The sequence below is a fragment of the Nothoprocta perdicaria genome, unplaced genomic scaffold (assembly GCF_003342845.1).
Source record: "Nothoprocta perdicaria isolate Ctin4 unplaced genomic scaffold, notPer1 scaffold_547, whole genome shotgun sequence".
Taxonomy (NCBI): Eukaryota; Metazoa; Chordata; class Aves; order Tinamiformes; family Tinamidae; genus Nothoprocta; species Nothoprocta perdicaria.
The window spans coordinates 1,617-28,389 of NW_020455807.1; the positions used below are offsets into that span (position 1 = coordinate 1,617).

Below are 26,773 nucleotides of genomic sequence, written 5' to 3' on the forward strand. Positions count from 1 at the left end.
TCCTACACTGGAAACACTACTTTTTATTTTTTCCCCTGCTGAAMCTGTTTGTCAAATTGGTAGGTATTTTTGACCTAGCAAAAATGCATTTTCCAGCAAAAAGCTTCTTCATACTAATCATTTTAGTTTGTTCAATTCTGTTTTACTCCTGAAGCAGCAAGCTCCAAAAAAGAAGTGGTGTCCTCTGCTGTGAGTCCTTGACTTCGGAGGCAGTGGCATCTTCTGCAGAACCCTACTAATCCAGGAGCCTGTTCTTCCAGCTTTGGGCTCTGCAGCCTCAATTTTTTATCTGGGCTGCACAGTAATTACACTGAATTAGGCTACGTCGTTTTATATTTCAAGATTTCTGCCTGACAGGTATCTTGGAAGCAGATCTTTGAGTGAGAAACTCCTTTTCCTTTTGCTATTTTTCCTGTTCCTCTGTCTCCCTGTTTTTTTTTTTTTTTTTCCACTTTGGCGTGACTCACTGAGCTAGCACCTACCTTCTCCCAGTGCTCTTGGCCCTGAGTGACTTGGTTTCTCCCCACATCTTGACACTCTTTTGAGCAAAAGCCCTGCAGGAACCTAAGCAAAGAGATGGGCATTGGTGCTGCTGCCTCCCACTCACTCACCTCCCTCAACCCCCTGATTTTTTTTCCCCCTCACGAAGATCTTTTTAATGATCTAGGTGGAAATGGAAAATCCACAAGCACTGGAGGTTGCTGCTCCCCATCCCTGGCTTCTTCAGTTTTGCTCCAAACCCTTGCACGAGGGAGCTGTCGCCCTGGCAGTGCCAGGGGTGCCACAGACAGAAGGGAGGAGCCAGTCCCACATCCCTGTCCTTAACAGCCACTGAGCCCAACCAAGCAGCACAGCCCACATCAGCTGCCGGCTCACGCTCTACATCCCCCTCTGCCCATCGCTTTGTGAGACCTTCCTTTGCATTAACGAGCAAGTCTAATTACAAAGGGGAAAAAAAAAAAGTTGGTATCGTCTCCTTCCAAGTGCACAGTCCTGATTTTTTTTTTTCTTGCATGAGGATGCAAGGATATGACCTGAAGATTACATAATTARTAGGTATTTGTTATGCTTGCATTTCCAAGCAGTGATTAGCATGTGACAGTCCCATCATGGGAAACGTCAAGCCACCATTGCTCTCCTTTCTCTCCTCTCTTGCACAGTACTAATCCCAACTCTGGCAACCGCCAGCGCTGACGGATCTTCAGCCAGCCTGGGGTAAGTTCATCATGTACTCAACATGAAAAGTGGGATTAATAATGCTGCTTTTCACATTACTAGAAAAAGCTAGAGCTGGAGTTATTAAATGTTGCATGTAAGATGGTAATTAACCTAATTTTTAGCATCTTCAATGCCCACAGTTATTCCTGGCTAATTTCTTCTCAGACTGCATGGGGATCTAGCTTCTCAATGGTGTGCTGGAGAATTTTGTGAGGCTACATTCATCTCTAAAATACTGTGTTATAAAGAGCTTTTCAGAGCTAATTGAGGTTTCCTGCTCGCTTGAAGTATTGGAATGATAATGTATTCGAATTAGCTGGAGGTAAAGCTAATTAAGAGTAATTTAAAAGTAAATCACTAATTTTTATCTGTGGACTGGGAGTATTTAGACAGACAGCAACCTCAGACGGCAAGGTTGTAAGATGACAACCAGGAAGACTGCGAGAGTGTATTTAGGAGAACTGTGGCTGCTTAACAACTGAAGGAGCAAATGTGCATTCAGATTTTCCTGCACTTTTATGCTCTCCATGGTTTCAGAAACAGAACAGGATGGCAAAAAAATAACCCAAACAAATTATAACTGATGTCCATTCAGGCTAGCCTGTAAATGCTTTACCTAGCCTTGCATGCTGGTGCTTGGGGGATTTGATCTTCTTAACAAGTATAACTGTATAAGCAGTTGATTATTATATATCTGTCTGGAGGGAAGCAGTGCAAAGGTGACCATGTTTGCACAAGCCTTGTGCAGGCTTTGGGACCTGCCTCCTCTCCCAGTCCCCTTGGCCACACTTCGGGTCCAGCTGCCTGTAGAAGGTGCCAGGACAATGTTTTGTCACTGGACATGGGTGGCTGAAGTCTTGAACACCACTGCTGGCAGAAGTGCCACTTAATTTGGGTTCTTGGGTTTGGCAGATTTGGGTACAGGAGGAAAGATGAGGACAAAGAGGGAAATGGTTCCTTTTGCCGCAGGGGGAAGAAACCTTGTGGCTGAATGAATCTTCTGGACTTTGCTCCAGAGATGCTAGCMCTGATGAGAACTGTAGGAAGGCAAATATGAGCTTTAATTCTTGGCTCTGAAGAAAAAAGAATGTCTTTCTTCCATTTCATGTTATGCCTAAAGCAGAGGGGCTGTGGGGTCCAGTGACAGGTCCAGACAGTCTGCTGATGACGACATGTTCAGCCTGTAATGCAGAGGAGCTTGCAGAGGAACAGCAATAACATCTCTGGGGAGACTTGTTGAGGAACCTACCTCCTGGTAGCTGGCAGGGGAGACAAGCCCGGATCTGCTACAGTTGGTTTAGGAAAGCAACCACACAGAGGGCACACAAGGCTTGTTGTATAGTGTATTCACATAAATGAATGTGCATATGGGAAGGGGTTTAGGGTGCTTGCTTAGGAGTGAGAAAATAAGCAATCCTTAGGGCTCTGGAGAGCCCAGAGAGACAGTGGTATCTCAGTGTGGGACATACTCAAACCTTGCCTTGACACAACCTTGAGCAACTTTGGCTTAGTCCTGCTTTGAGCTGGGAAGTGGGCTAGATACCTTAAGGCATCCCTGATCACCCCAGGCCCTGTCATGAGCCCACAGTTTTTGTCCATTGCCAGCAGAGGCAGGATTTGAACCAGCAGCTCGCGTATGGGCTCTCAGGGCCGAAGACCAGCCTTATTTTCCAAACCAATTTTGTAACTTTTGGGAAGAAGTCAAAACACTTGTCAGCCAACTGACACTAACTGAAAGGCCCTCGGTGAAGACACTCTTAACAGCTTCCCCATTGGCCCTTGTTGGTATTGGAGGATAACCACTTAATGCAGCACTTTTGGAGCTGGCCCAAACCACAGCAAAGTGCAGGTTTTGTTTTAGTGCTGCACCAGGACTGCCTAGTTCTTCTTCATATGTTTGATAATTCAGAAGAACCAGGGACAGGTAGCCAATGTCCTATGTTTACTGACTCCAGAGGAGATCCCTAAATGCCGGCCAGAAGTTAGCGTACTGCAGCTACTCAATGTAATGAACTAAAGGGTGACTTGGGAAATAGCAGGCTGCAGCTGAAGGACACGTGAAAGAGAGTTGCTCCAGAGCAGCAATAAGATTTTGGGACCCACTTAACCAAGGTCAAGCTACTTGGCAGCACAGTCACATAGCAGAGCTCTGGGTGGTATGGGAGCAGGCAGAGACGCCAGCATTCCAGTTCCAAAGCCCTGCTCCTGGGCTTTGCAGAAGACAGAGACCACGCCAGCCTCACCTGTGTCTGCCAAGAGGGACGTGGAAGCATCCTGCTTAGCTGTGTGGGTATTGATTAGTTCTCACTATAAGGAAAAGTTACTGCATAACCCAGGAGGCAAGGTACAATGCTGAGGGGGTCCCTCGCAGTCCTCTGTGATATACCTTAGAAGTATATGAAAATAGAACAAGGCTATGAACAGGCAAGGGAACTCCTTATATGAGTATCACTTCTTTCATTAAAAACCCACATATATTTTTATTCTCATCGAGCAGATTTTTGCATCTGTGTTTTAGGAGGCCAACCCCTTCTGCTGGATCCAAGAGGCTGCACATGAGCAGCTGCAGCAGGGCAGAGGGCAGAATGTCCACCTGTAAACTTCTCCTCCTTTGCTGCACGTGTCCCTCACAAGGACATGTGGGGCCTGGGGGTTGTGGCAGGTGCTCACTCTGTTGTCCCTGCACCCTGAATTGTCTGCAGTGAGACTGATGCCAGAGCTTGGGAAGATGTGGCTGGTAGAGGTGCCTGCAGAAATAGGACCTAGGCACAGACATGAGCATTTTGAGGTTTCAGGCACCTGGGAAGAGCTGGTCTAAGTGACAAAGTAGACAGTGCTTGGTAGAATTGAAGCATGCTTTACTCTGGCTTTTCTTCCCTTTGAGTGCCCAATTTGCAGCCTGTTTCCACATAGTTCTCTCATGGGTTAGAGTCCCCTGATTCCCAAGTTTAAACCATACGGCAGTATAGGTTGGATTTTTTTAATTTCCTGCGTTTGGAAGGTTAAAAACAAATGTGGGTGGAAATAGTCTTCTCCATTCCTCCTCAGCACAAATAAAAGTTTCCATTTTTCCTTTCCCTCCATGAAGGTATCAACAGTTGGACATGAACATGTCTATGATGCTCACTAAGCAGAACACCATCACTAGAGCCCCACAGACAATGTGACTGGCTRATGTTGCTCTTCAGTTGAGAGTTGCTGCTGCTGCTGTTCCCATTGCAGAGAGCCCTGTCCTCCTGGCACAGCCCAGTTGGCCTCTCCTTGTCAGCAGAACCTGGGGCTCAAGCTGCACAGTCTGAGTGGACCTCTTACCAGCCGAGTCCCAGAAACCCACTGCTTCAGCCTGAGAAGCAGAAATGAGTTTGGGGACTTCATGGCCCTGCCCTAATTCTTCCACAAAATCTAAACRTTTAGGAAACATCCAGGCCAAAAATAGCTTTATCTGTCCCAGTCACCAAATTGTGACCTTCACCCCAGAGCTGCTGGGTGGTTGTGTTCCCACTTAGCACACACTATCACACCAAATGCAGGGCAGGGGTATGGCACTTGTGAAGATCAGAGGTGGGAACATTACACTGGAGATTCAGGGGTTCTCAGAATAGCTTATCATTTGGATAGTAAAATCATAAAAATCTTTAAGATAAGCTATTCAGCTGGCACATTTAATGGTATATGCATATAATTGTTTTCATACTAATTGATGACATTATTAACAGTTACAGTTACTACTATAACTGCTCTGGTTAAAAAGATGGTTAAAGGAAGAACTAGTTAAAAAAAAAAGCATATTTTGATTAAAAAGAAAAAGAAAATAAATTTCTGGCCCCAAAGCATTTCCCACTAAAACCTGAATCCCTCCAGCATGGTGCTGCAAGCCTTCATCAGTCCAGGTCATACCCCAAACACACCAATGCTGGACAGCAGCAGTGCTGGTCCCGYTTCGCCCCAAGTAGCACCGCTCCTTGCTGTCCAGCCCTGATCTCAGGGGCACCGACGGCAGCACCACCTGCCTGGCTGAGGGCTTCGCTCATGACAAACTCCAGAAAGAGAAGGTCCCCAAGTCGATGTGCTGATTGTGCCCGACGCAGCTGCTTTTGCAGCGTTTCCTAAAGCCCCACTGGGCTTTTCTTGCATCTCTCCAGCAAGTAGCTCTTGAATCCTGGGTGGCCTCTGTCCAAAATATGGCCTCAGGCTTCTCTGAACCACTGCATCCTTCCTGGCTGAGCTGAGCAGTGCAGAGCTCTGCAGTGTAATTGCACTGGCCCTTCCATCTGCATTAGCAAAGCTGCTCGCATATATCAGATGTGCCCTAGGCATATCTGTCAAATAAGAATGGAGGCAGGGGACTATTTTAGACTCCTAGATCACCTCTGGTTTCCTAMTAAAACTGAACAAAAGTTTTCATTAAAACCTAGGTAACAGAAAAGTGGATGTGGGTCAGTGCCCAGACTTKCAGGAGAAGTGAATTGGTGCAGACTTGTTTTTCCAGACATCCTTCCTACATTCAGGCAGTATGTTAAGATTGTTCCCAAGGTCCTGCCCTCTTACCAGACTCATGAAATGCTTTACCGAGGGAGCGACTTAGGCACAGTGTCATGCTTAACCAGCTTGGGTTTTCAGAGAGGCCATATCCCTATACATCTGGGTGCCTTGCAGCATGCATTTGCCTCTAAAAATTAGGCAACAGACAGAGAAAGGAGATGTGAAACTGCAAGTGCCTGTGGAAGTGCCCATTGGATCACACAGCAGCATGGGGAAAGTAGTGTATCTTTGGCCCAAACATAGGTTTGAAGGAGAGTTTGGGTGATCAGTTGCATACCAAAAGGTCTTTGATCCAGAGCACCCATGCAAGATGCTGCTGTGCTTCTGACTGCTAAAAATACATCTTGCTTTGCTTCTGTGTTCAGACATGAGGTGTCTTGCTGAGCAAAGAGTCTCCATGGGACTACATAGCCCCTCTCACACACCAGCCCCCATCAGCACAAATGGCCTTTGACTGGGAGAAAAGTGTTTGTACTTGCAGGTTGTTTTGCTTGTGGGGTTACTATGGACCCGAGCAAATCTTTAGGGTGCTCTGTTGCCTCTCACATCCCTCCTCTGTCTATTTTCTGCACTTGGAGCAGTTCTCAGCTGCACTCAGCTCAGTAAACCCTTTCTGCATCTTTCTGCACTCAGGGTTCAGGCCATCTGACCCAGCGCAGGGCTCGCATGTGGGCAGCTCAAAACCATGGGATGTTCCCAGTGACCAGCCAGAGCCCTCCAGAGTGAGGACAGGAGTCCCTGCGAGGACACACACCCTATAGCAGCCATGGACTCAAACAAACAAGAAGGTAAAGCCTCATCTTATTTCACTTGCTGGTGGTAAGAAATATAGGGAGGAAGAGAGCCACCCTCGAGTGACCTGTCGGCCACATAAGAGCACCTCTGAGCTATGGCAGAACCAGCTGGGCTTTGCAAATGTTCCCTTCCTTTAGTTTAGTAGAGACATTTGGGATTTTAGGTTTTTACTTCTATCAAAAAAGAAACACCTCTCTTTTCCCCTGTGGAAAATAAACCTGTACGGCATATAATGTGCCAGATGGGAAATCATTCTCCCTCTCTTGCCTTGGACCCAGCTCTTCTTTGGGATCTACAGACTTCACGTGGTCAAAAATAACATCTTACAGAAAGACCTGGTGAAGATCTGCCTCTCTCCCACATGCACCATCACAAGAGGTTATGGTGCTCATGTCAATACCCCAGTCAAGACCACTACTACAGCCAGCAAGTACTTCCACCAAGTCGAGTTGCTCCTGAAGCTGTGAAGAGCAGGGCCAGTCTTCACCATTGCCCATGATTATCAGCTCAACAGAAACCCTTCCTGTTTGGACTCTCCCCTCTTAAAAGGTGCTCAGTGGTGCCAGTGATCAGCCACAGCGCAGGAACCCAAGGAGTTAATTTCTATATTACTATTATTCTAATTTGACTAAATGTAGTCTAAGTATCTAGGCCCCTGCACAACAGCAGGCTGAGAAGGAAATTAACTTAAGGATTTTTTCCAATTAATTGGTATGCCCCCATGGGCTGCAGATGCTCACTGCAGAAATTGGAAGGTAACCATGAAGCCCTTACTTCCCCCCATGCAGCTCAGCAGCGACTTTACAAAACTGATTGGGGTTTTGGCCAGGATCACACAGGCTTCAGAGGGTGCATCTGCTCACATGTGCAGGAATGGGAGGTAAAATCAAAGTAGCAGAGATCCTCTCTCCTCTTCTACCCTTTCTCAGAGGCCCTCTGCATTACAGATCACTTTGAAAAAACATCCAAAATAGATGTGAGGAGACCACAGCCCTTCCTCACTCTGTCTTGCTTCTGCCTGACAAATCCTGCACTTCCTAGAGCTCAGCATCTGACACCTTTAGCATCTGCAAAAACACTCTCTCCCTGTCTTCCCAGTATCTGTTTTGTATTGTGCTATTAACTGAGAAATGTGTCCTCTTGCTCTTTTTGGGTCAGTCATTGCCATCCCACAGTAAAAGCAATTTACATGAGAGCAGACACACACCTCAAGGATTCTTCTTGATTTCAGAAGATCTCTCTAGACTCGCTGTTTTCTCAAACCTCGGGTCTAGGAAACAAGCAATTTYCATTGGCCAGGTCAAAAAGCCAGTTGTCAGTCTGTGGGGCTGCAGAAAAAAAAATGTAGGGCCAAAACCTGAAAATAAAAACAAGTTGATATTTAAAAAATGCATGGTGGCCACTGGGGAGGGTTGGCTGATGAATTTCAAGCCCTAGTGGCTGGCAATGCTGGTCACTCAGTCTCCCCTCTTCTGCCTCTGTTTCTAGGAGTCGCTAGGGAATTCACTCCTATTCCTCCGAACCAGGGCAAATCCTAGAGACCAGAACAGGGCCAAGTTGTAGGTGTCCTTGGCAGTAACCCATATTGCCCTTCCAGGGCAGAGTAATCAGCACAAAGCTGTGCTTTGCAAAGCCCAGACTCCCAAACTTCATCTTTCCACTGGTTTAACTGGAGCAAAGTCCTCCCTAAGCCCTTCTCAGACCTCTGCGGGTCTGAATTTCTGTGCTCTTGAAGGTAAGGCACTGACGCAACGAGTGGAGGAGTAAAGCAAATTCCTGGAGGCAGCAAAAATACCATGTTGTGAAGGGACATTGTGATGGGGAGCTCATATAGATGAGGAAATGGGTGGCATGKTGCTTCCTGCGAGACAGAGGCCAGGTAAGGAGCCTCCTGTAGAGAAAAACATGGATAATATTTTATCAATGGTAACTAAGCTGCAATTGCCTTCAGGTGCCAGGGAGCACCCTCAGTGACAAGTTTCTGGTGGATAATCAAAGGTTTCTGCACAAATCAGACCATGTTAGAAGAGGAAAGAGCAAACATAAGACATTTATTTTTTCTCCACCAAAAACCCAATAATACCTTGAGAAGATGTCTCTGCAGTGTTCAAATTATTTGTGCCAAACAGATCAAAGCTGCTCCGTGAGTGAACTCTGTTTTGGAAAACTTATCTCCATTATATGATATCCTGTGGGATCACAATGCCACAAAACAAACAATCAAACAACCAAAACAAAAAGACCAACAGGAAATTAAACTCATGAAAAGGTGCATTTTTTTGTGTTCCAAAACAGATGAATGCTGCTTGGGACCTGTTGTGACAAAATAAAACACTGGATTTAAAATACGCTGACTGGATCAGCCAGATATAAGGATGATGCAAGTATGTATAAGAGGATTAAAAAAAAAATCATATTTTTATACGAGAGACTAAACTGTAGTGCTTCAGAGTAAAAAGATGTAACTAAAAGCTGGMACATGGAAATGAACTACTCGGGGTGGAAATTTGTTCACAATTGTGCATATAGGATTTCTTTTCTCTTCATATAGATCGGCTTTGGCCAGGAASAAGGCAGCAAATGAGGTGAACATAAGGTTAGACTTAGCTGAGGCACTCCTGTTTTATAACTGCAATTACTGTACAACTATATGGGGTCTACATCTCCTAAATTGAGACTCAAAGCCATTAGAAATGATTTGTACTTTGAGAGAGACTTCAAATCCTCTGTTGCAGTTATTTATAGAAACTCTAATAAGTCATTTTAATTGACTGAAGTTCTTTATTCCCACAGGAGAGACTGAAAGTGTGCCTGTGAGTAACCCCGCAACACAGATTTCCCAGGTAAAAATGAGCAAAATGCCCTGAATAACTCCATGAGTTTGAAGAGTTACTCATAGATAACCAGTAGTTAGAAAGCTAATCCTACAGGGAAAAAAAAAAAAAAAAAAAAAAAAGAATGTAGGCACTTAAAAGGAACATGGTAACCAAAATGTGCACATGCCATGTATAAATGTCATATACATCATCTCTTGGGCCTCATCTTAAAAGACATTCCAGTAAAACTTGTTGTATTTAGACAGGTGATCTATCTGCTCTGCTAAGTAGCTGGCATCATTAGCACTAATTAGAAACCATTAATTTATTAGGCTGGAGGGAGATTACATGGAAGGCCTTTAAGAAGCTTTAAAAAAAATTAAAAAAAAAAAAAAAAAAAAAAAAAGAATTGCTGTCTGACCTGAGGGGATCTTTTCCAGCAGACAGCAAGTCTTCAGGATTGGCTGGAGTTATCCTGATAGTTCCTGGGAAGCTGCTGCCTGTTACTCAGGTGCCACCGGGCAGGCCAGAGCTTTGAGTCTTGCTGCATGGCTCTTCCTGGCTCCTCAGCTAGGAGGTTGGAAACCCTGAGCTTGATCCCCCATGAGACYCAAGGTCCTCAGAACTTCTGGGGCTCGGTGCAGATTCTTTGATGTGACGTTTGTGCTGCAATTAGTCACCATGAATGTAAAAGATTGTCTATGTCACAGCCCAAGGAGACTCCTTCTTGCGAGATGCAGAGTCTCATTGTCTCCATGATGCTGTTTCCTGGGCATYTGCAGACTGCAGGCAGCTCTTCCAGGACTTTGGAACACTTTAAACCTTGGTCCAGCTCGATGTGGAGCTGCACTCCCAAAGTTATTTCCCTAACTGAAAAGCTTGGCTGAGACCACTCTGGGCACCATTGCAACACTAATGTCCAYAACTGCTTGCACGTGCAACATGTGAAGTGGTTGCAGAGTTATTGGATGCCTCTCACCCACAACATAGAATATAAAGCATTGCATTACCAAGATAGTTTCCCTTGTCTTGTCCTCTTTTCCCATCCATACAGCTCTGAGTGGGAGCTGCAACTGGGTCACTGAAGAGGCCAGTACAGTAGGTTCAAAGTGCCTGAAAAGCTCACAGGCTGTAGGGACAGTGAGCTGGGAAACCTTCCCCTCCGCAGTGCTGAGAACACTCTGCTCACATATTGCTTTCCAGACATAAATAAATAAATAAATAAATAAATAAATAAATAAATAAGAGAGGCGGATGCCCTAAAGAATCCTTTCAATTCAATTTACCAGCTCAGTGTTCCCTTCTACATTGGCAAGGCCCTAGGGACAATGAAGTTATGAAAAAAGACCTTGGAAATGTGAAACAAGTGAAAAAGTGAACGTGCTTGCAGTTCTATTTAAATATCTCCACCTTTCTCCTTTGTCCTTACCCTGCTGCTCTTTCTTTATTCCCACTGTCCTTGCTTGATTTTAGAAGTGTTCCCTTTAAACATAAGTGTTAAACATAAACATAAGCAAAAGAGTTTTCAGCGCGTTGGACTTTGCTCCAGTTCCACCTGGGGCTGCACTCAGAAAGCACTGCTTCCCCCAGCTGGAAATCCTGGCCATGTGAAACCACCCTGGGCACCACTTCTTCAAGGCCATAGGAGGTTTGGCTATTTACAGGATATATTTATAATGAAAGGGTGATTTATCTGCAGTATTTGTTCATCACAGGCAGCAGGTGCAGAATAGCTGATCTTTTTTCGGAGGTGCAGAGCCCTACATGGCCTGACTGGCTGGTGCTGGGGCAGGTATGTGGTGACAGAGTTCCTTGTGGCACCAAGGTTCCTCCTCAACTTCCTGTAAACCCAACTTGCAAAGCTCTCCTCTCTGCTTTCCATCCTTGCCCCATCCTTCTGCAACCTATTCCCATCTCCTGGCTATGACCCTCTTCCTTGGATTGCCTTGAAATCTCAGAGCAGCTTTTGACACCAGGGACAGTCATGACATTAAGTCAAAACCCACCATGCAACAAAGTCTAACCCAGCTTTAGGTCTATAGGCTGTCCATCCCAGCTGAGATCATCTGTCTCAGAGGGGGAAGCTCTGCAGTTTTGCTGCCTCCTGCCCATCTTTTGGGTGCAACATGGCAAGYGAGACAGGAGTAGACGTTCAGCACAGGAGATTTCATACCTGTTATCACTCCACTCTTATAAACCAAATTCAAAACCATGCTGAGATGTTCTTCTTGCAAGTCCATGCCAAGGCTGGGCATGGTCATCCCCTCTAGCCATTATTTCTTTCACACACAGTTCACTCTTCCATGTTGGGAAATGTTTGTTCCTCTTTCCAGGTGGACTTCTACACAGAATTGATGTTCTCATTGAGCAGAGGACAAGTTAGAGTTACAGGCAACTGCTTCTCATTGTCCTCTTGATCAGAGATATGCAAAGAAGGGAGGAGAATCTCTCTAATGAGAAACTAGATGGGAATCTCTCTTCTCCAATGAGAAACTAGATGGGAATCTAATATAATCGAATGGGAAAAACCTGTTACAGATGCATGGTACTGGTTTCTACACTGCAGTGCTGTCAGCTTTGAGGACCACACTGCAAAGACAATTGGGTACAGAAATGTAGATAAATGTTATTTTCCCTCTTCTCTTCTCTTCTCTTCTCTTCTCTTCTCTTCTCTTCTCTTCTCTTCTCTTCTCTTCTCTTCTCTTCTCTTCTCTTCTCTTCTCTTTTTTCAAACAGGTCTTTCCCAATTCTTGGACAAATTCTAAGGATTCTTTCTGACCATGAAGATCCATTTACCTTCAAGACATTAGCTATTTCAAATTAATTTATTAAAGTACCTCCCTCTTCAGCTGTATTTGTTCTCATGAATAGGTGAGGGAAGACAACACATTACAGCTAAACTGTTGCCAAGTTTCCATGGCAGTATGAAATTTGTCTTTTTTGGTCCATGTTGCATGACTTTCMAGGGGTCCACAGAAGAGAGGGGTTCTCTCTTCAGGCCCACAGACTTAAATAGGCACAYGGCCATGACATAAACATGAGCCAACACTTTTGGCCAAGAAGCCAAGTTTCTTGGCCAGTTTGGCCTAGAAAAGCCAAGGCTTTTCTTCATGGTAGAAACCCAAAGGATTTAAAGGATTTTTTTTTCCAGTTTGTTAGAAATGAGCTCAAACTAAAACCCAGTGCTCTAGGACTATACCATGCTTGGCAGGAGTTTGAAGAAGAAGTGTTGCTTTTAAACCATTCCATTTGACTGGAGTCAGGCCTTCATCGACTGCCACAAGTGTATTTATGCTTTCTTTCTGTGCTGTTAGCAATGACGGCAGCTGAGAAGGAAATTCTGGCAGCATCCAAGTCTTCGGGTTTCAGCATTTCATGTCTGGCTGTACAAATCCTGGCAGATGCGGCTAACTAGGGTCACTGTTACTGTCATTAACCAAATGACAACACAGGAAACGAGGGTAGAAGATGTATTTCAGTGCCTGAAACATCCACTGCAAGCTCCAGCTGCATGCTGGGCACAACAGACTTAGGCTGGGATGTACAAAGTTGTCCTGAGGAGTACACAGAGGAACTAAACTAGCGCAGTGACTGGCAAAGCTGAGATTGGCCAACAGTGACCCTGTAATAACAAGTGACCGTGTGCTTTTAGAAGCATTTGTTGAGATATAGAAGATACTTTAGTCCAGTCTCTAATCCAAATCTTTCCTCCAGTTGCCCAAACTCTGTTTTCAAGGAGAGTTTCAGTACACATGGACAGTGAATTCTCTGAGCACAAGAGCACTTTTTTTTTCCAACTTTGATGATGCCTAGCAATTTGGGGCTCTAAAACCTCAAGGTCAGCATTGCTTCCTATCCCTGTTTACTATCCTAGTTTACTGCTGGAAATATCTGAGTAGAATATAGCCAGGTTTGTTGGTGGGGGGCATTTCAGTTCTCCCAGATACAGACACTTCCAGATTGCCTCCCCTAATAGCGGGGTTTAAGGGCTGTGACACCTCCACTCTGAAGCAGATCTCTAAAATGAGACAGAAGCACCACAACTTTTCACTTAGAGGAAAGTTCAGGATACCCAGACCTGATATTAAGTAAATTAGCTATACTGTGTAAGGCATTGGCAAGCATCAGCAAGGAAGCATGGGAATATTAATGTTTTGCATAGTTGCAGGACTTACTGTCCCCTCATTTTTCTAAGCTTGTCCATTAGGAGGTCTGATGATGCCAGGACCACGTGGTTCACCACTCCAGGCTTTGATAAATTGGCAAAGGTATCAGCTGTGGTGTGTGCATTGCCTGCTGTAGCAACACAACTCCAGCAATTGCTCAGAGCACAGTTCCTGAGCAGCCCTTCTACCCCTCTAACTACCCTCACGGCTGCATGTGCTGTGGTCCCAGCACTGCCATGAGATCCCTGCGTGCTCCCATAGCTGGAGAAGCCAAGGTTTTTCTACCCCAGTGTGCCTCCAGTCCTCTCTTGCTGGATGCCTGTCCTTATCAGAGACGGAGGAGGTTAGGGAGCCTTTCTCAGCTCTGGAAACGTGTGTGCAGCCACACCAGACTGGGGGACTGTGGGGCAAGCAATGGGGCAGGAGTGGGGATGTCAGGCGGCCGTCCCCAGCAGCGGTGACTGAGGCTGTCTTGACCAGAGGAGAAGGGTATGTGCCATTGCCCTGAGGTATCGGAAGCCATCTCTGCTCCATTTACAGGACTCAAGCGCCTGAGTTCCCCGGGGTGGCTGTCCTCTTACCATCAGTGCTCCAGTTTTGGACTCAGTTTATAACCAGATGTTAGGCCGAATTTCTGTTGTAAAGGTAAAAAAAAACACTGATACCGAAGTGCCTTGGGCCGCGACCTAGCTGTGGGCTTGTGCAGGCAGAACGAGAGCCTTCCTGGAAGCAGCGGGTGCTGAGTTTGGGGGCAGCAGCCCGAGCTCCTCCCAAAGAGGGTATCCCCACTCAGCCCTCCACAGGCTGCCTCTTTCCCTAGCACCCACCTCCAAACCTGCCTTGTCCACTTGCTCTGCCAGCCTGGGTCATCCTGCTCTGCCTCCTGCTTCACCGAGCTATCAACTGGCTGCCTCCAGCTCAGRTTGCCAGCTCCTCCGGCAGGGCTAGGGCCTCTAGGGATACAAGAACGTCCTCTCCTCCCTGCTGGAGCAGGGCGTTGGACTAGATGATCTCTAGAGGTCCCTTCCAACCTCAACCATTCTGTGATTCCACCATAATACTAAAGAGCTGCTTCCCTCCCTCTAAAGTGCCTGCTGACAAAGAACATGCCTTCTCTGCAGGCCTCAGAGCCAGGAGGCATAGACCTGTGCAGGGAGAGCACACCAGCCCTGCAAGCACATGGGGTTATGTTCTGGGATGCTCAACTGCATTGGGATGGATAATCTGGCTGCTGTTATTGCAAACCTGTTTGGAACGTTTCAGGCTGCCCTCTTCTGCTGGAGACAGATAGGCTGAAACCTGCCAGGGAAAAGCTCTGGGGGGAAAGGGGCGCATTTATTGTCCGAGACAAATGCCAAGGCTGTAGGAGGAGACAAACCTTCCCCCAAGTCTCCCAGCCATGACAGGAGGAGGAGAAAGAAGACAGCGCTTTACAGGGCAGGCTACACCCAGTCTTTGCACCATGGGTGACCCTCAGAGACACAGGCGCCTGCATCTGGGAGGAGGGACTGAACCCACTGTGTTTGTGGTTCCTCTAGTTGCAGGCTTTAGCCTCTGAGTTGAAGGCGGGTTTCACAGAAGCAATGCAGGAGCTGTCACGAATCCAGCATGGCGAGTATGCCCTGGAGGAGAAAGTCAAGAGCTGCCGCTGTGCCATGGAGGAGAAAGTGGCTGAGATGAAGAACTCCCTCAATACGTTCAAGGTAGGAGTGCGGCTGGCTGGGGGGCCACTCTGGCAGCACAGAGCAGCTCTCCTTGGTGGATCCTTCCTGCTTGAGAAGGAAATTAATTGCTAGATAGTTGCCCATGTGGTTAATGTAGTTCCTTTGGCTTTGGATTCCCTCTGCAGAGACCTGAGACTCTCACCCAAATGTAACTGTGACCCGTTTGGAGCCCCAAGGCAGGGCCACCTGCTGCCTCTGGCACAGGGGCCTGCGCTGAGGACTGCACATGTGACACAGAGGCCGCACAGGAGCCRGCTGCTGTGCCCCTGTGCCATATGGCTGCCTGGGTCAGGTCGAGGAACTTCCTGCAGGAACCAAAGCTGCTGGTGGGCAGAGAATGAACACAAAACCTCAAGGCMTTTTGAAGTTGCCTTCCCACATGGCTGGGAGGAAGCATTGCCTGGCTTTATCTGACCCAAGAGGCTAAAAATACAGGGCTGCAGAGAGCCTCGTGAGAGGGCTTGGYGTGCACTTCAGCCAGCGGCCCCCTGCAGAAACTGGAGATTGCCTGTGAGGAGCCTGGCAGAGGAACTACTTTGTTGTTTTTCTTTATCAGTGGTAAATTTTCCCCAAGAGGTTTTGCTGTCTCAGTAATACCTTGTGAAGATTAAGAGGGCTATTTCTCCAAAAAGACTGTTATCACAGTGCAGGGCTACCAGGATGATCAGGGGCCTGGAACATCTGCYCTAKGAGCAAAGGCTGAGAGAGCTGGGTCTGTTCAGCCTRGAGAAGAGRAGGCTGAGGGGGGACCTGATCACTGTGTACAAACACCTCAAGGGAGGGAGTGAGGAGGAGGGGGCGGCCTCTTTTCAGTGGTGGCCAGCGATAGGACTAGAGGAAATGGCCACAAACTGAGGCACCAAAAGTTCCACAGGAACTTGAGAAAACATTTCTTGACAGTGAGGGTGACAGAGCCCTGGAACAGGCTCCCCAGGGAGGTTGTGGAGTCTCCTTCTCTGAAGGTCTCCAAACCCGCTTGGATGCCGCCCTGTGCCCYGTGCTCTGGGTGACCCTGTGTGTGCAGGGGGTTGGACTAGATGATCTCTAGAGATCCCTTCCAACCTTAACGACTCTGTGATTCTATGAAAACACCTCTCCTGCAATTTACAGGAGACCTTCTGCAGACAATTTACTCTTCTCCATTCTTCTAGCGATGAAACCTGCAGGAGCACAATGTGTCAGAGAGCTCTATGGCTGTGCTGAATCTGTTGAAACTGCCTGAGAGCCATTGAGGGAAGATGTGCTGGCAGTGAGCACCATGCAGGGGGAGGTGACACCAGGCCTAGTTTCCTAGCTAAAAAGACAGCCTCAGGGCCTGACTTATACATGAGTGATCACACTGGGATCGGAGCCAACAAGTGTAATGTGTGAATGCAGTGACATTGTGAACCTTGTGCTTTTGCTTTTGTTCAGGAGGAGCTCAGCGATGCAAAGTCAATGATTGAAGAAATCAGTGCCAAGCAGGAGGAAATGCAACAAAAAATTGAGCAGCTGCAGCAAGAGAAGCGTCGGGAATCACGGAAAGTGAAAGCAAAGTAAGAACCTGAACTTTGGAGCTCTGGAAGGGCTTATTAATATTGGGGTCCATTTTGGTTCATTTCTTTATGGCTGAATTTCTCAGTCTTTTCCCAGCTGGGCATATGCAAACCCTGATTATTAATGGCAGCTCCAGCCTTCAGTTCACCCCAGTCTTTTAGATATATGCACTGAGTGAACACAGCAGAAAAACACTTAATACTCACTGCTTCTTGCAGGGATAATAACTCAGGGATTCTTGCAGCAAAAAAAGTCCTGGTGGCTCCTGGGGAAACCAAGCCCTGCTGAAAYGCACAGACCTACTGGAGATGTGCTGGGGCAGGAATATTTGTGACCATTAAAAGTTGCTCCTTAGCTACCCTACATGACAATGCAGTGGGGCTTCCCCTTCCTTCTCACATTCCCAAGTGTGTAGGATTCCGTGGATACTCAAAGGTGCAGTCATGCTCTGTGTCCTTGTCACCAGCCTTTTTATCCGAGCAGGGACACGTGGAAACATTGCTGGCCACACCGTAAGTGTGAGGAGGCAGAATGCTCATCCCCCTTGGCCCTGATTAACTTGCCTATGAAAATGGAGTTTGGATGAGGGATGAACAACTACGTTGATTGAAACATGCTGCAAATTTAGGCTAACTCCCAAACTAATTAAGCCATTTATTTAGCTACGTTCTGCAAAAGAGCAGACCTGAAATAACATTCTCCTATAACCAAAGCTACTTCCAGGATATTCTTCATAAACTGTATCAAAGTTAGCTCTGTTTCTGGTGTCTACTTGGGTTGTTCTACTTCTGCCTCTGTACTTGTCCTTGCACTGCTGCCTGCCATGGTTGCAGTGCAGCTAAAAGCTTCTTCTGTGACATTCACACTTTCTGTCTCATTCTTTGTGTACAGAAGAGCACAGAAGGATGACCACAGCTCACAGACAGTACCCACACCTCTTCAAGGCAGCCCATTTCGATCCATTAACCTCCCAGACCCTGTGCTCATCAATGAAGATTTCACTAGCCTTTTGCACAACGTGACCTACGAAAAAGGTAGGAGACAGCCACAGTAGGCAAGTCCAGTGTTTTCTTCAGGGAAAAAAATGCAGAAAAGGTTCCTAAGCAGGAAGACACTAGATTTTGCTCAGGTACCAGCAGCATAGAAAGGTGCTGCCTCCAGCAGCACTGCTCCTGCATCTGTGCACACACCTCAGCACTGGGCCTCAGGAAGACGAGCATGGCCTTGGCACTGGCTTGGATGCAGAACACTGTTACCCCACTGTTCCTTGCCTCCTTCAGGAGAAGGGAAGCAGGCTGCATCTTCTCCTTTGTAACATCAGTGGTGGAACTCCCAATGGAAACACCACAAGATACAGATTTGTGTTTGTATGCAAGGGAGAAGACAGGGAAAGAAGGATCATAGGGGACTGGGCTGATATGTGACATCACTGAAGAGATGGCTGCTGCTTTGATAAGAGAACATGGGAACTGGTATATTAGCTGGGGCATAACAGCATGAGGCTGGTACTGCAAATACCCATAGTGGGCTGGCTGGGTCATTTCCCTTTTACTAGCTGTTGAAGGCAATCACATGGGGTTAGGGTTACCTCCTGAGCCAGAGAAACACTTCCATATGTGCTTCCTTGTGAAGGTCAGAATCAAAGGCAACGATCCCAGAGTCTGTCTTTCTGTGTTTAATTTCTTGGGGTTTAAACTTGTCTCTCACCCTCTTGGTGTTTATACAGAAAGATGCTAAAACATCAGCAAAGGTGCAAGAGCAGAGTGAAAGCAATGTGCCATTTTCTACCCTGCTGTGCTCAGCTGGGACCCCACATTTGTTCATCTGTAGGTGCCACTGAAACAAAGACCAGAGATGCAACGGTAAAGAGCAGCTTTTTCCTCAGCAGAACATTTAACAGGAGTTTTCTCAGATCAAAAATGCAAAATGCTAAAAGATCTGACCATTCTGATGGGGTTTGGCAGGAGGAAAACTGTTCTGCTYTACTGCCATCTCCTCTCATTAAGTTTTTCCTTTGTTCTTCAATAGTGTCTGACACGAGGATCATGCCAATGGGAGAAGGGGCTGTGAAAGTCATAGCAGGTCCAGGTAGGAAAATATCCAACTGCTAAAAAACAGAAGGACAATGATTTGCTTTACTGCACTTAAGGACTGCTTGCAGGGAATACATTTCATCACAGTGAGGACTTTCTCTCCACGTGCATTTCTTCCATAGGACTGTATTCTATAGGGACAAAATAAAAATCATTAAGAAATAAGAGAAGGAAGCAGTGAGGTCACACTAAGGATTCTGGCCAAAAAGGAGAAGGCAGATGAGAACAACCACTGAAGGCTTACAGTATTCACTAGATAGAAGCGSTTGTTCTTTCACTGTTCCATCCACTGAAAGAAAAACAAAAACAATGCAAGGTGGTTCACTGCGAACCAAATTCAAACTATTTGTGTTATAGCAATTCTAGCCCTATGGCACTAACATGTCCTCCCCTGCCTTCTCTGTGACTTAACAGCCTCAGGCTACCCATCCTGCTGCTGCATAATCATGTACACTAACAAAAACGATAAGAACCATGACAGTTYATATCCATTGAGAATGGCATTTAAATTCTAATTCCAGTCAGAATTGCTATTTCTACAGTACCTGTTAACTTAAGTTGTATTATCTAGTCCTGAAATGTCCCAAAGCTTTAGAGTGCAGCCATGCCTGGAGTATTTTTTTTTTCTTTTCTAGCAGGTGTATCTACTTTTGCACCCTATTTGCTAAAAAATAAACCAACTGAGTTTGAGAAAACACTGAAAGTGCACCAAACCTTGTTTTGCTGATGTGCTTATCAGCTGCACTCCTGACTGGAGTTGCAAATTAACTCTATGAGGCTATATCACTTGCTAAGGACCAAGAATACTTTGAGCTGCCCTTTCAGTAGGTTACAGGGAACATTTCTGTTGAATGAGACATCACAGTCCACTGCTGCTGTTTGCCATTGCAGGAGCCATAGAGACAGACGAAAGCCTCAAGCCTTCTTTGACAACAGAGGGGCAGTCAAAGGTGCATCTGCCTTCAACAGTGTGGAAGCAGCCCAAGGACACCAAGGACTGGGGAGATGAATATATATCCAAAGAGCAACCAGAGAGAGGGAAAGATATGGGCCAAAGCAGATATAGCTCTGCAGACAACATTATATGTGAACCCTCTTTGGCTGGTAAGGGCAGAAATGGGCAGCCAGAGAGGCTCAGAGCGGTACTCGCTCCTGGTGGGAGCTGGTGATGACCCTTCCCAGATGGAGACAAACAAGMCAAGTTCACCTGCCTAAAGGAAATCCTGCAGGCCTTCGAGTCCCCAGGATCTCTGGCCTTTGTATTGGCTGGTCTAGGCCACCAAATAAGACACCCCAAACACATTGACCTCAGGACACCCATCTTCCATTCCAAGACCCGTCAGGTTCAGAGTCCTGGTCGGGCTGTGGCAATGGAACTGGGGAAGTGGGTGGGAAATGTAGCTTCTCGTGCTGTAGGAAACTGGATGCAAACCCCTGGTATGTGTTGCTTTGCTCATGGTTGGTTGGTTGGTTGGTTGGTTGTTTTTTAAGATCTTTGAAAAAAACTGCAATCCATGAGGGTAAACACCTTTGCTGTAGCATTAGGCTAGAATATCATTTTTGTGGAAAGCTGGCACTCCTTTTATGATTTAATATCAGATCAGGACAAATGCAGTGTAAAATAATGTTCTCTCTCTCTCTCTCTCTCTCTCTTTTTTAACTTAACTATTTCTTCGTGGAAGCCAAAAGGCAGAACATTGCTTTGGAGCTGCTAGAGTCAGAAAGGAAATATGTGATCAATCTTTCCCTAATCCTAAAGATCAAGGCCAGAGTGCAAGGGCCAGATGTGAAAAGGAGCACCAAAGAGAGAAGGTATTTGGTTTAGTTTACTCTTTCTTTAGTCAAGACTTTTTTTTTCTGTTTCATCTCCTCATCTAGTTTATCCATACAGACATATTTAAACGCTTATAAGCTTATAAGCTTATTTCTAGTTGAAAATTGGAGCACTGGAAGCTTTTTGCAGAGACTAAAAACGTTCCTACCTGTTTGCTGAAGTACCAAATCCCTGATAAGCTGTAAATATGCATGATTCAAGACAGTTATTAAGTTTCCTCCCAATAGAGCAATGTGTTTGCTAGGTGCTCACTCTACAGAGTCTTCAGGAAAAAGAAATCATACGTTTTGTTTTGGATCATTTCAACTGTATTTGATATATTTGTTGCACTGAAGAGAGAAGTTTCAAGTTTCTCAGCCACTGAGCCTGCAGGTGCTATGGTCTCTGACCATAGTGCATTYCACACAATGCTCTCTGTCCTGGTCAGAGGCATCCTTGGATACAGGAGGCCTTTTTGGACAGAAGGACATTGTGGGACATTTAGTGCTTGGGTAAATAAGGTCTCGGTTAAACAATGTCACAACAGATACAGTTCCAACTGAAATACTSTGATACTGCCAAGCAAGTTGTCACTTTTTTTCCCCCTGAGAACTTTCTATCTTCTATGCTGAGAACAGCAAAAATAACCCACTGGGGAGAATATCTTTATGTGCAGCCATGACTGCAGTAAAAGTAGTTAGTAATACTAACTACTAATAGTATATAAGGCAAGCCCATGCTGAGCACTTGTGAATAGAAAGTTCAGCAGTAAATGCCCAAGGCTTGGAGATTCAATCCAGTGTTTCTACACAGTGTGACTGGGTCTGATATTGTCTCCCTTCAGTTTCTTTCCCAACTCTTTGCGGTACCTGGTCCAGCAGCATGTCGATTTACTTCACGCTCTACAGGAGAGAGTCTTGAGCTGGCCCCGCCAAGGGATACTAGGAGACATCTTCCTGAAGCTGACAAATGATGAGGTGTGTTACAGGCCTCTCCAGACTCTTCTGCTATGGTACATGACACTGTTCTGGGGTCAGGCAAAACAGGATGACCCACAGGTGGGTCGAGCCCTTGTTGAGGGGTGGGACCTTTCCTGGAAGGATGTCACTTCAATCTTATTTGAGGCTTTTTTTTTTTTTTGAATTTTTAAGTGTCATATAGGTAAAGTTTATTCCTTTCCATACTACTCCAAGCCATCTGCTACTGAGGTTTATACACTGTATTCAACAGCTGAAGCCATTTCAATAAACAGACTTTCTTGTGAAGTCCTGAGCCCTGAGAAGTTAAGACAGCTAGGAGCTCTGCTGTGCTGAAGAGTCGTGCAGGGGATTAAACTGCTTTTTGTTCTGCCTGACTCTGTGGGTAAAAATCTCTCCTAATTTTCCTTCCTTCCCTTCCTTCCCTCTTTCCTTCTTTCTTTTCTAGAACAATTTTCTGGACTACTATGTTGCTTACCTGAGGGACTTGCCAGAATGCATCTCTCTGATCCACGTGGTGATCCTGAAGGAGGTAGACTTCCTTCTGTGTCTTCCGTGTGTGCTTCACAGACACCTAAGGACAGTGTGCATCTCCTGATGTGCCTTCCCACAGCCAGGCATCCCTGCCAGTCCTGGAATCCATTTGTTCCGTTATCAAAAACCAGTTTCCAGAAGATGGCTGATGGTTGTTAGGACCTCAAACTGCTAAAGGCAGCTTTAAACATGGTCACCACTGTGGACAAACACAACTATATCCCTGCTGTGACATGCAACAGTATCTTAGATCAAGCCTCATGGATAGTTCTTCTATGCAGATATTATTGAGACCTTTCCTAGGAAAATAAGAGTGTTTCCTTGAAAACAGAGGATTTATTCAAGCAGGGAAAAGAAAAGCAAGGTTTTAAGTGCTGAACTGTTTCCTCAGACAGACAGCACTCCCTACTGTTCATCTTTAGATATTTGGTCTCACATCCTTGATTCTTGGTTTTAACCGGGAAAGTAAAAAGCCAGAGTAGTTTTAGAGTGCAATAACTAAAGCAACAGTAACTTTCTCGCAAGACATCTTAATTCAGAAGTCTATCTCTTTTTGTTCAATTTATTCTCAGCCTATACTAAGGCCTTCATTCTGAAAAACAGTGTCTGCTTGCGATTTCAATGAAACATAACTATAGCACTTTAAGCATATACTCTTAGTTATTTAGTCTGTGACCCATAGACAATCCCTGGAAGAATTTAATCTGAGATTAGAATTGCTGGTGAAAGAAATTGCAAATACTCCTTCCAGAAGCAAGATGGGGACTTGTCATGTGAAATTGCCACCTGACTATCCCATTCCTATGAATTGCTCTAACTACTTAGGGCAAAGTGCTCACTAAATCCGCAAACTATTTGGAAGTAGACATATCCTTGCAGGTGGGAGTGATTATGATTTGCTTTCTCTTTATCAGGTAGAAGATGAAATTAAATCTGATCTCTACATTCTGTTCTTCCATATAGTCCAGCGAATCCCTGAATACCTTATTCACCTACAGGTAGGGCCCTAGGATGGAAACTGTCTCGCTGAACACTTATGACAATACATGGCTTTCATCTCCAAGCTTTCAGGTCTGTACTGCAGAGGCTGCAGGGCCTCTGGCTACCTTGATGGGAGGCTTTGAAAGGGAAAGGCAGCTGAGAATGCCTTCATTTTTTAACCTGCACCCTGTTTCTGTTTGCCAGTTTTAACACTGAACCTGACAGGACACCAGCCTCTGCCCCCCCGCAAAACAAAAAGCTGTGCTTTGGTTTTGCAAATGGGGAGAACAGGCCAGGGCTTGGGTGCATCTGCTGTGAGCTGAGCTCTTTGTTACAGAGCTGTCCCYTCTCCTAAGCAGTACATACTCCTGCGAGCCAAGAAGGAGCTGCTTCTGGGGGCTTTCCTGTACAGAGCTGCCTGAAAAACAGGCTGTGTTCTAGTCTGCAGGAAGGTTATTTGAATTGCACCTGAAGCACTGCAGACCAGACAAACACCAACAAAGGAGCAAAACCCAGTAAAAATCCAATTTTGGATATAGACTCCACCACTGCACTTCCCACACCCTCAGATTACATTTATGCTGGTTATTGGCATATTTGTACTGGAAGAGCAGCAGACAGGCTCTGTCCAAGTCTCCCAGAAGCTGGTACAGGCTGGGAGAGCTCCCACAGTGCCTAGGCAGTGCTGTGCACGCTCCAGAGAGCCAAGTCCATGATCCTGACAGTACCTACTCCTCAGAAAGGGTCAGGACACCTTCCAAACAGCCTGCTCTTCTCTGTGCCTCAGAATGTCCTGAAGTTCACGGAGCAAGAACACCCTGACTACTACCTGCTGCTCGTGTGTGTGCAGCGTCTCCGGGTCTTCATCTCGCACTACAGCCTCCTCTTTCAGTGCAATGAGGACCTGCTCATACAGAAGCGCAAAAAGCTGAAGAAGTAAGCGCATCACCTTGTTCTCAGTATCACCAGGGAAAGAGGGGTATGAGGACAGCCCAGAAACATGGGGTGTAGGTCCAAGCAAGATCAAGAGCCCTGTTTAACAGCCTGTTGAAGTAAGACGTGGGGTGCGCACCTAGCCTGAGAGTGAGGGAAAATTCAGCTTAACCTTAAACATTGCTGCCATGTGTTTTATTGGAACATTTTCTTCCTTAAACTGATAGCAAAGTCGCTTGCTGCTGGTAGAACATGGGAGGGTTTAGCTGCTTGAGCAGCTGAAGGTCCTGGGAAGTCCAAGCCTGTGGCCTGAAGCCCTTATGGGCTTCACAAGAGATCAAGAGAGGAAAGTGTTACCTATTTTACAGGGGGAGAGAAATGGAGAAAACAAAAGCCTCCCATAAGTTCTTTGAGAGGAATTGTGTCAGAATAGACACTGAACCTAGACTCCACAGTCCTGGTTCAGCCTTCCCTGGTTGTCTTTGCTCCTTGTGATGATTTAACAGGGGCATTAGAACAAAGGAAGAAAGACTGCAGCCATGTGCTGGTTTAGATCAGACTTCAGAGGAGTTTCCCCTCATGGAGGTGGKTAAAGGGCTGGAACAGACTGCCTAGCAGGTACTGCTATCATGATAAGTATTAAGARCAGGATAATTAAGATAATAATTAAGAGCAGATTAAGAGCAGTATCTTTATACTGCTTATGACAGATGAGGTGCAACGAGTCTTACCTTGGGTGGGAAGAGATGCAGGGAAATATTAAGGTCCAGCCCTTTTTTTTTTCTGTGATTCCGCATGCTCGTGCTCATTCCCTGCCTTATTTCTTAGCACGACGATGGATTTCTCCTCCCTCAGGTCATCCCTGGTGAAGCTGTACAAAGGTCTCACCTCCCAGTGCACGAGCCAAGAGGTTTCTCCCACACCAAGTGCAACCTCTATTCGTGACAGCGGGATGCACTCTGAAGAAACCATCCAGTCATTTCCACCAGCACCTTCCTCTGGCACGACAACCCCGTAAGCCTCTTGTCCTAGCACAAGGCTGTTGAAGTAGACAGAAAACCCTCTCTTCTCCCATACTATGCCGGTGACATGAGGCAGTAACAGACTTGTCACCTCCAAGACTTCTCCCCCAGCCATAGGGAGATGAGGTTCTGGCTCCTACCTGCCAAGCTGCCAGTGTCATTATTAACTGCTAAGCTGTCCTACCAGGAAAGCTGAAGTTGAGAAGAGGATTAGAGAAGGAACATGCTAGGCTTGCCTTATTGCAGCACACCAGTGCATGAACCTGGGCTGCTCTTTTTGACATTTTGCACACAAAAAGATTCTTACTTTTAAAACTGCCTAGGCCAGGTACAGGCAAGGGAGAAATGTGGGTTCAGTGACCCTACAGCATTGACTGTGAGTTCCTGGATTCATACCATATAGCAACAGCTCATTAAGAGAAGTTGCTCTTTTTTTTTCCACTGGGAACCAGAAATATTTGATCAATCTGGCAAATGTCTGTCACTTAAAATATATAGAGAAGCACACAGAGAATCACAGAAATACCTGTTGAAAGGGGCTGCAGGAACCAACCTCCTGCTAATAGCAGGACTATTGCCAACATGAGATGAGCCATGACTTTATCCATCCTCCATCTTGAGAAGTCTCTAAGGATGGAGATCCCCACAACTTTCACAATCATCCTAATGAAACTTTTCCTTCTGCTGTTCAACCTGAAATTCCAAAGCCACAACTTGTGACTGTTGTGCTTCAGCCCAAACCACCCAGCATGGGCTAATACATGCAGTTGTCCTGCTCCAAGGTAGAGCTTTCCATGTCTCCTCCTTCAGCATTAGGTTTTTCTTGGCCCAGTTTTCAAGTTGATGATGGCCCCTCTGGACTGAAGTGCTGTTGTTTCTGATGTCATTCACCTCCTGAGCTTAGAGTGATATTCAAATCCTCACATGCTGCACAGGCATTCCCAAGCAGCACAAGTACCAGCTGGTGCCTGCATGCACTGAAATGCATTCACTGAAATGAAGTCAGGATCATACCACAGCACCTACACAGAGTATGAAAAGAGTTAGTGCCTACCCCCAGACCCCCTCCTTTGCAAACAAGAAGGAATGGTTATCCAGATCCCCAGTGCTGAATATAAAAGCATTCCTTCCTCACTCCATCATTAAGTACCGCGTGGATAGCAGTAGTACTTTCTTAGCTAGGGTTTTGTAAGGACAGGGAGCTGCATGCCTAGTGCCCCCCGGTGCAGGATGACTCCCCTACAACTTCCCTGACACATGTAGAGGGTGGCCACTCTCCAGGTTCCCTTGACATTTTACCAGACAGAATCACCTCCCCAGGATGTTATAAAGAGGGTAAGGAAGGTAAAAATCCAGAATACGGATGGACAAGAAAGAGAAGGAGCTGCCAGCCTCTGTTCTTGGTTTCTAGCTGTTAGGCAGTGTAGAACTTGAGTGACCTAAAGTTACCAGACAAGCAGTCCCAYCCCTGCAGCTTCAACCCTGCTAATCCATCTAGAGAACTTAGATTAATGTCAGTTCTGTTAGTGTTCTCCAAGATACTAAAATACTTCTGGGTATTAAAAGCAAGAGGATGTGGAAGTGGGGAGGCTTGCCAGGCTGATTTCTCTGTCATCCTTTTGT

At 46.0% G+C, this 26,773-nt stretch overlaps 1 protein-coding gene across 1 annotated transcript in view; it reads left to right on the forward strand.

The window, feature by feature from the left end:
- The first annotated feature begins 6,481 nt into the window (after nucleotides 1–6,481).
- The window catches only part of ARHGEF33 (Rho guanine nucleotide exchange factor 33), a 23,028-nt gene continuing 2,736 nt past the window's right edge, over nucleotides 6,482–26,773 (forward strand). The window contains exons 1-13 of the mRNA XM_026048522.1: nucleotides 6,482–6,548; nucleotides 9,349–9,398; nucleotides 15,076–15,240; nucleotides 16,675–16,796; nucleotides 17,689–17,831; nucleotides 18,826–18,885; nucleotides 19,782–19,994; nucleotides 20,573–20,702; nucleotides 21,548–21,680; nucleotides 22,129–22,212; nucleotides 23,129–23,212; nucleotides 23,983–24,131; nucleotides 24,957–25,142. Of these exons, the coding sequence (XP_025904307.1) occupies nucleotides 6,527–6,548; nucleotides 9,349–9,398; nucleotides 15,076–15,240; nucleotides 16,675–16,796; nucleotides 17,689–17,831; nucleotides 18,826–18,885; nucleotides 19,782–19,994; nucleotides 20,573–20,702; nucleotides 21,548–21,680; nucleotides 22,129–22,212; nucleotides 23,129–23,212; nucleotides 23,983–24,131; nucleotides 24,957–25,142 (1,541 nt within the window). The 5' untranslated portion in view covers nucleotides 6,482–6,526. The remainder of the gene's footprint in view (nucleotides 6,549–9,348; nucleotides 9,399–15,075; nucleotides 15,241–16,674; nucleotides 16,797–17,688; nucleotides 17,832–18,825; nucleotides 18,886–19,781; nucleotides 19,995–20,572; nucleotides 20,703–21,547; nucleotides 21,681–22,128; nucleotides 22,213–23,128; nucleotides 23,213–23,982; nucleotides 24,132–24,956; nucleotides 25,143–26,773) is intronic.